This window comes from Condylura cristata, unplaced genomic scaffold (assembly GCF_000260355.1).
Source record: "Condylura cristata isolate star-nosed mole 26May11 unplaced genomic scaffold, ConCri1.0 scaffold00006, whole genome shotgun sequence".
In the NCBI taxonomy this organism is placed as follows: domain Eukaryota; kingdom Metazoa; phylum Chordata; class Mammalia; order Eulipotyphla; family Talpidae; genus Condylura; species Condylura cristata.
Window position 1 is genome coordinate 65355930 of NW_004567107.1, and position 9053 is coordinate 65364982.

General features: G+C 46.5%; 1 protein-coding gene across 1 annotated transcript; it reads right to left on the reverse strand.

Moving 5' to 3' along the window:
• Positions 1-1609: 1609 nt before the first annotated feature.
• Positions 1610-7727, reverse strand: FAM221B (family with sequence similarity 221, member B). Its single transcript, XM_012721304.1, has 7 exons — positions 7467-7727; positions 6701-7031; positions 6383-6526; positions 2709-2819; positions 2331-2528; positions 2020-2139; positions 1610-1664 (listed from the first exon to the last, which is right to left on the reverse strand). Exons 1-7 carry the CDS (start codon positions 7725-7727, stop codon positions 1627-1629), a joined length of 1203 nt encoding a protein of 400 aa, XP_012576758.1. The 3' UTR covers positions 1610-1626.
• Between the last annotated feature and the right edge of the window lie 1326 nt (positions 7728-9053).

Here is a 9053-nt window from a genome sequence, read left to right on the forward strand (position 1 = left end):
TTCCATAGTGGTTGTACTAGTTTGTATTCCCACCAGCAGTGCAGGAGAGTTCCTTTTTCTCCACATCTTCGCCAACATTTGTTGTTGCTAGTTGTTTGAAGATGTGCCGTTCTCACTGGGGTGAGGTGGTATCTCATTAATTTGCATCTCCCTTATTACAAGTGATGTTGAACATTTTTTCATATGCTTATGATCTGGAGTCTATTTGGAAATCCTTCTCTTTCCCACTTTTCACAGTTCCTCCTCTCTGTTCTCTGTAACCTCTTTCTCATTCAGTGTCCTTGAACACCCTAAGATTTATTTTGCTTTCATATGTGTGGGCAGCACATACGCTTAGAACAGGCAAAGTGGGCTTTTCCTCTTAACAATTTGGGGTCCCTGGGCATCCCTTGGCTTTGCCCAGTATCTGTTTTGGTTCCCTGCAGTTTTGCTGAGTATCACCAATCTCTGCTACGGCCTACCTGCTAAAAACTGCAGCGCTGTGCAGATCTGACTACTGCCTCCTGCGCTTCTCTGGCTGCCACTGCACCCAATTGCCACTGGACCTCATTAGAGAGGTCTGTTCCTTTGCTCCTTTTTCATCTGTCAGTTGCTTCCTGGTTTCCCTGTTTTCCTATTTGTATAGCCAGCTCCCTTAACATCTTGGAGTCTGCTTCTTAGGCGTCCCTTTCCTGATCATCTTCATGGACACCCTCCCACCACTACCCATTATTTTAAAGTTTGTGTCTCCACTCCTCTAGTTTCTGCTGCCTGCTGTTTCTCAATCTTCAACTACCCACTGATCAGGTTTTTCTTCAATTTCCTCTGTTAGCCTTCCCAAGTCTTCACCTCTACTTTTCCATTATCTCCAGGTTACCTACCCCTGTCCTCCCCCACCAACAACTGATTTTGTTTTTCACTTCTCAGGGGAACATAGAGGGTTCCCATGGAGACCTTCTCCTGGCAGATCAATGGAGATATCATTATTTTTTCCATCTTCTTGGTCTTAGGAAATGGTGTTTCTCCTGTCCAGAGTGAATGCCTCTGCCTTCACCTCATCTACTCCCTCCATCTGTGGGATCTTGTTTCACCAGTTATCTCTTTCTCCTCTGTGTCCTCCAAGGTCTTTTTCTCTACTGGCCCTCTCCCTTTTTACTTTCTAAAAATACTTCTTTGATGCCACCTCTCCCTCTGGACAGCGTCTTACTTCTCACCTACTCTTTCAACTAAGATTCTTAAAGAAACTCCTTCAAACTTAACTGTTGGTAGGTTTCTATCTTCACTGTAGAGTGAGTGAGCTGCACCCTCTATAAAGTCTCATACAAAGAACTTCTAACTGCAAAATCCTTTTCAGGCTTCATCATACCAGAACTCTCAGTGCATCTAACCTCACTGCTTACTCTGTTGTTCTTGAAAGTCTCCCTCCTTGGCTTCCTTGAAGTCTGTCCCCTGATGTCAGTGTTAGCAGCTTGAGTGTGGGTGTGGTGGAGGCAGATGGCTTTCTCCTGGGCGGTGCACTCTTTAGTCCCCAGTCCATGCCAACTCTAAGCTCCTAGGATGTCTATTCCTGGTCTAAGCTCCTCTGCCCCAGAGAGAGTCAGTTCAGATTCCAGTGTCCTCTCCTTTTATTGCGGATCTGGGTCAGGCTCACAAAGGCCTACGCCAGGTATTGACTACGCTTGTCCCTGGAAAAGAGAAGAGCAGAGGCGCGAGAGGGTCAGGTGTAGGGGTTAATTTAGGGCCACATAAGAGGCTCTGTGTGTTGGGGATGGCTAGAGAACCCTTATGCAGGGCCTCAAAGTCAGAGTTGTTGAAATGACTTTTCAGAGGCTAAGTTTTCTCTGCAAAGGATGTGCAGTCTGCTCCTGGGGGCAGAAACCAGTACCAGTGCAGGTATGGTATGCAACAAGTAAGGGGCCGAGGTATCCTGTAAGGGGCCGAGGTAGTCCTGGATGGGATGGTTGAGGGCAGGAGTGCCTTCCTGCCTGACCTCTGCCCACAGACCCAGGAGTGGCTGCCTGTCTCTTGTTGACTTCTCACCATGAGGCCTCCCTCCTCGTCGCCTGGTCTCTTCAGTCTCAAAGAAAGTCTCATGTTCCTCCCAGCGTCGGTCACAGGCCGCACACAGGAAATTAGATTCAAAGCAGTTGCAGCAACAGCCTACGGAAAGGGATAACCAAGAAAAGTGGAGGTAGACAATGGGGCTTCCTAAGGGCTTACTATGTTTCTATTTCTTCCTCAGTAACCACAAAGTCAGCTTTCTCCTACCAGCTCCCCATCCTTGTCCTTAAACTCTGTACATCCTGTCTCACCTCTGCCCTCTCCTGCCTTCCCCTTGCCCTAGAAGATACCTTTGATCCTGCAGGGATGGGAACCGGTAGCTGCATGGTCTTCGTGGCTATGTTTGCAGCGACATTGCGCTCTCCAGGCCTTGGGATCAAAGGTGGCCCTTCTCTTGAGCCAGAACTCACCCACCTCTTCTGGGCGTGATGGGATAAAGCAGAACATGAGACAGCGGCACTGGCCTATGTTGCAGGGCACAGATATATCTACAGGAATGGCAGGGGTGATAGGATTAGACCAGCCCCAGGTAGGACCTGACCTTCTCCACTCCACCTCACCCCACCCCACACCATCTTTCTCTCTCTCTCTCTCTCACACACACACACATTCCAACACACGTGGGGTTTTTCATTCCTTACCAACAGGGCTTGGTCAATTCATCCTACCAGAAATGATCCTGTGTTCTTTCAACAAGTGTCCACAAAAGCACTTAGATTCATCCCCAATTCGGAAACAGTCCCATAGATAGTGAGGGCAGCGCCAACCAATGTAGAGACCTGGGTGTGGAGGGATTGAGTAGTACGAGCCTGATTTAGTGGAATCTGAAAATGGCTTCAAAGCCAATGTCACCACAAGGCCAGGGTGATGAGGTGTAAATGTGAGAGGAAAACCAGAGAGCATTTCCCACTCCCAAGTTTTTCATCCTGAGAGGCTGCCCCCACAACTCTAGTCAAGAGTCCTGTATGCAGGCCTTCCCTGGTGGCGCAGCAGGTTAAAGCACAGCACTAAGAAGCTAAAGTCACTTCAGCATAAGTTCGATCCCCGCCCCACATGGCGCAGCAGACCTCTCCTAACCCGCCCACTGCTCCTCTCAGCAGTGTACTTTGATCATCTGCCTGTTCTGCTCCCCACTCTGTCTCTGGTGAAGCCTCTCACTGCCCCTGAGCCTCTGGCCTGTACCCCAGTTCTGTATGCATAAATGCAGGATTTTTTCATTCCCATTTAAAGGGTCCAATGAAGTGTCACCTCTTGGGCCCCCTGCTCTTGCCTTCTTGTGCTCCTTGTGCTACTCCTATCACAGCACAGAGCATTATAATGGACTGTTCACTTATACCCCATTAGACTGGAGTTCCTCCCAGGAAGGGCCTGTTTTTCCATATATGTCTTTAGTTTCAGCAGGAGTGGGGCATAACATAGGTGCTCAGAGAACACAGCCTGCCTGACTAATAAGTAAAGGAACCAATCCCTTCAGGAAGGGACACCAGTATTCTAGGCATGACCCTGGACTTCCAAAAGGATGAGAGTACCCTCTGGTCTTTGATGCTGGGGACTAAGATCTACAGTTCTGTACCTGATTGCCAGACTGGGTTTTCTTGTCTTACCCATGGTCTTCCAGGCTCTAAAACCTGTCCAGATGCGACTTTTGGCTTTGCTGTCTCAGTCTTGATACTGACAGCCTAGAGTGCCAGTTCCCCATCACACCTCCTAGCCCTTGCTTAGAAGGACGGGGAAGGGGGGGAGATAGGCAGAGTCACAATGGGTGTGGGTGGGACCAGGATTCCATTAGAGGAATTCTGAACTCTGGAGTAACAGGATAACTGGATGAGCAGGTGAGGTGTGGCGGTGAATAAGGCTTGTCTTGGGGCCTGGAAGAGTCAAATGCAAGCACTCATGTGGGAGTTGGTGCCCTGTGTTCAGATGGAGACTGGATTTTGAACAGGGAAACTGTCAAGTACTGATTCTATTACAGGTGTCAGTGTCCTTAAAAATGGACAATTGTCATCTGGCAGTATATTCCAGCGTAGGGTCTTTTACTGTCCCGATTCCAAACCCTCTTCCTATTATAAGTGGACAAAGGCCAACAAGAATGCCATTTTAACTCTGAACGAAAGAGATGATTCCATGGTTACACAATCAACATTTGCATGATAATCTCTACAGTTAGAATGCCTCTATATAATACATAGCTGTTTTTACATAAGGAATGTCTCTGACTTCTTTCCTGGACTCCAGACGCCTTTAAACCAGTTAGTTGTCCACTAGACTCCCTTACCAGAGTATTCCATAAAACCTCAAACGTGTTATATCCAACTATTCCTTCCAAATTTGACACTCATCCTTTGTTTTCTACTCATCCAACATAGACTTACCAGACGCCTTTAAACCAGTTAGTTGTCCACTAGACTCCCTTACCAGAGTATTCCATAAAACCTCAAACGTGTTATATCCAACTATTCCTTCCAAATTTGACACTCATTCTTTGTTTTCTACTCATCCAACATAGACTTACCAAGCATCCTCTGTTTCAGGCATCACTATCATCCAACCAGTTAGGAAAACCAAAATCCTGGGGGTCATTTCCTGCACATTCAGTGTTCCAATGGTCAGTTTGACCTATCAGCATTTCCCAGGTATATAACTCTCCACCAATCCACTTTTTACCTGAATTAGTACCAGTGCCACAGTGTGGCCTCCCATCTTCAGCCTTGTTTTCTTTAGTCTATCTGATCATCACAAAGTGATCTTTCAAAACCAGTTTGTGTTATTGCTTCATTTAAAATATTTTAGTGACTCTCAGTTACCATCAGATATAATCCCGACTCTTGAACTTGGCACAGAAATGCCTGCCAAATTCTGTGTCTTTCTAGTGCTGAGCTAGGCTACTCGGCCCAAAATCTGTGCAGCAAGTGACTGGTGCTGTCATGTCTTTCCCTGCACCCCTTACATAGCTTACAGATTTCAATTGAAAAGTCATTCTTTCCTAGGCTTATCCCCAAGCCACCGATATAGGTTGCCCCTTTTCTCAGCACCCTGGTCTGACCCCATCATAGCAAGTATTAGAATGAATTGTAATTATCCTTTTACTTAGTGGTGTCTTGCACTAGAGTGCAAATTGAGATTTTGTCATTGAAACCCTCACCAGCACCACCACCAGCAGAGCTAGCTCAACACCTAGCACATTGTTGATGCTCAGCAAATGTTGAATGAACAAAGGAAAAATTTATACCTTATATTTCTCTACAGATCACATATACTGTTAATGGAGTCCTGACTCTCCAGGGAGTCATAATCCACAATATCTTTGTCTAGAATTAAATGACATTTAAATTTCTGTATAAGACTGCTTGTTTCAATAGGAAGATGAAGTTCAGTCTGAAGAAATGCAGTAGTTTTGAAGAATAGAGGTTCTGAGGAGAATGAGAATGAGGGAACTGATCAGCTCCTACAATTGCAAGAATAAGAGTGACAGAAGATGTTAAAATAAGTAGGCAAAGCCATTTCCTGCCTGAATTTAGACTGAGAATTAAGATCATTAGGACTTGACCAAGGATGGGTAGGGGAGGGTCCCTACATGAGAGTGAGGAAAGTAAATTACATGGGAGGAGGACAAGGAATGGAATTACCTGAATGACTGTGTATCTTTGGCCCACTAGTTTAAATACAACTCTTTTCCCATCGTAAAGAGAAAGGAAGTTTGAAAGACCAATGCAAATGCAGTAACATCTATTAAATTTAGTTTAGAAACTCCAGCATCTTCACAGCAGATCAGGATGTATCAGTAATGCAGGTAGGTAGATGTACTCACACACATAATGGGTGTGTTTACACAATTCATAGGCACATCCTTTATAAACAGATACACATGCTCTGTTCCTAACAGGACTGTTTCTGGGCTAAAATTTGGCAAATGTGGCTCTCTTTGGTGAGAAGACTCAAAACTTGCATGCTCAGGTGATCATGGTCTGACATGGCAACCTTCCACCAAGGGGAAAAGGCCTTTTGCAATCTCAGATCAAGTCTCTTGGTAAGTGTCTAGGGTCTTAGGCCATCTCTGCCTTATGGTCTGTTTGGCGCAAGCTATCTGTGTACTAGATTTGGGGCTGGCCTGTTGCCCTTCTGTTTTTAGCATCTTTTAGTCAGTTGCCTGTCTAGGTTTCAATGACTATCCTCACTTTTTGTCTGGATCCACACCATCTACCCCAGCCTACCTGCCTACTTCCCTGCCAGATAAAATTAGGTAGCATTTCCTCTTCCATGGTGGCAGCAATCCGCAGATCCTGTTGGATTGGAGGATGGCTATAGGCCTGCCACAGGCCTCTGAAAGGCTGTCTGGGCTCACCTGTCTGGATAGCACACAGGGCTGTGTTCTTCTCCCACTGGAAACGGTATTGCACCTGAGCACCAAACTTCTCTCTGGGCATTGCCTTAGCCACTTCTACCAGCTCTCCCTGTGTGGCAGGGACCACTGGCTGGGCTGGGTAACCTGGGGAGAGGGGCTGAGTAACCAAGGGGAAGCAAGGAGGCCCTAAAACTAAGAGGAGAACCAGTGAGTGAGTAATCCCATCCCTCCTTCTGGGGCAGGTCAAAGACATTGTTAAGAATGGGGAGAAAGGATAGGCACAATTACTGCTAACTCCTTTCTTCCCCTTCTTCTTGCCCAGTTGGCGTTCAGGCTGAGCAGTGCTGTCAGTGACATCTATTCCCTTCTCATCCTCTTTCTCCTCTTCTCTCTGCTCTGCAGATGCATCCAGCTGAATCTGGGCTGAAGAACCTGAAATGGTGTGTTGTTGAGGAGCCTCATCATCAGAGATCTGGAAGTCCCTCCTGGTCCCTGGGACCTCACTGGAGGAAGATGGAGATACAAAGTCTTCTTTCCGATAATTAGAAGAAGGTACAGAGGAATGGCTTTGTGCTGAGGCTTGAATAATAAAGTTTTCCTCTGGAACCTGAGGGATGTGAGTCTCCAGAGGAAACTCAGAGGTAGAATGCTCTGAAGGGTGTTTGGAAGGCTCTAAGGGGGATGTAGCTGGGTGGATCCCTAACAGCTTTTCTGAAGAGGATGATGGCACCGTATGAAATTCAGAAGTATGAGCCTCTAAGGGAGTCTCAGAGACAGAAGTCTCCAAGATGGCCTCAGAGGGGTGGACCTCCAAAGGTATCTGGGGAGGGGATGATGGCACTGGGTAAAACTCAGAAGTAAGAGCCTCTAAGGGGGTCTGAGAGACAGAAGACTCCAAGATGGCCTCAGAGGGGTGGATCTCCAAAGATATCTGAGGAGGGGATGATAGCACCGGGTAAAACTCAGAGGTAAGAGCCTCTAACGGGGTCTCAGCAGTGGTAGACTCCAAGATTGCTTCAGAGGGGTGGGTCTCTAGCGGTGTGAGGGAAGAGGATGGCATCACATTATATTCAGAAGTAAGGGCCTCTAAAGGTGTCTCAGAGATGGAAGATTCTAAGATGGCTGCAGAGGGGTGGATCTCTAAAGGTGTCAGGGGAGAGGGTGATGGCACCAAATGAGATTCAGAGATAAGGGCTACTAAAGGGGCCTCAGGAATGGAAGACTCTAAGATGGCTGCAGAGGTGGAGAGATCCTGAAAGTCCTCAGCAGAGGGGTCCTTTGAAGAGGTGAGCTCCGGAGCATCCACGGTGGAATGAGGCTTTTCTGTGACCTGGTCTGCTTCCATCTAGTGGTAGAATAGGGTACAGTTTTATTAGGTTGGAATTAAAGGCTCTATAAATTGAGGTTCACAGGGGGTTATGGAATTTGGATAAGGATATTCGTGTACCTGAGATGGAAGGGGGACACAGATGAACTCTGGGTCAGGGTACAGTGCTAGGAGGTTCACCCATGTGCTCAGACCCCATGTGGCATGCTACTGTGGGTTGTGAAGGAGCTGGCACTTAGTCTGAAGCAGTGAGAGTCCCGTCAGTAGATGGTAGCAGAGGGCTATATCCCAGACAGGAGACTGTGCAGCAACTTGGTGAGTTCAGGTGTAGGACCTGGGCATACCTTAGGACAATGGAGGTCAGGTGTGGAGTTCTAGAGACAGCATGTCAAGCCAAAGTGGGGGCATGCTCCCAAAAGTGCAGGAAGATGCTAGTGTACGTTACACAGGGCCCTGACTACCACAGTCTAGTTTTGTGTAAGGACCTCACAAACGCTCCCTTGAAGATGTCCTTCATGTTCAAAATGTCAGCTTCCAGTTGTATGCTGATGACTCCTAAATCCATATTTCTACCTCAGACTGCTTTAGCCCCCTATACCTTGCACTCAAACCCAAGTGCATGCTAAACATTACTAAATGGAGTTCCTAAAGGGCATTAAAACTGAACTCTGGAAGTTATCCTAATTTCCATTTAATTGGGCATGAAGGACTGTATTGCTTATCATCTAAATATTCCCATTATCCATTCTCTCCTCTCCTTTTCCTCCAAATTCATTAAACTTTTCATCATCCTGTGCCTGGATTATATAATAACACTGTCCCTTTGCTGCTTTCCCCAGCATATTAATTCACTAACCTATTCTTTTGTTGATTTATGTAACTTAATCTTTTACTAAGAGCCTAATCTTACATTTTTATTTGGGCATGTGCTAAACGCCAGACTCAGTTAAAAGCATCTGGGAAGGAGAAAAGTTAACTAAAATTGTTAAGGGGAAAGATGTCCTAAAAGAACTCTGTAGAGTTTGGTGGACTCCAGCCCTACTCCAGCTTTCTGGATTCTACCCCATACGCCAGTGATTGGAAAACTACAATTCCCAGCAGCACCAAGCAGAGAACTGAGAGAACCTAAGGGCGGAGCTAACTCCCTTCTGGGACTTTGGGGGATAAATAGGGAGTGGTTTCCTAACTCATTCTGGAGAGGTAACTGTTCTCTCTCTCTGGAGTAACTGCTCTCAGACTGTGTGACTGGGGGCTAGCAGTGTTAGTCTGTGACTGAAGAGCTTTAAGTTAGCTGAGCTGGTAAAGTATTCCAATTACTTTGTATTCCTCTCTCTTTCCCTGGTT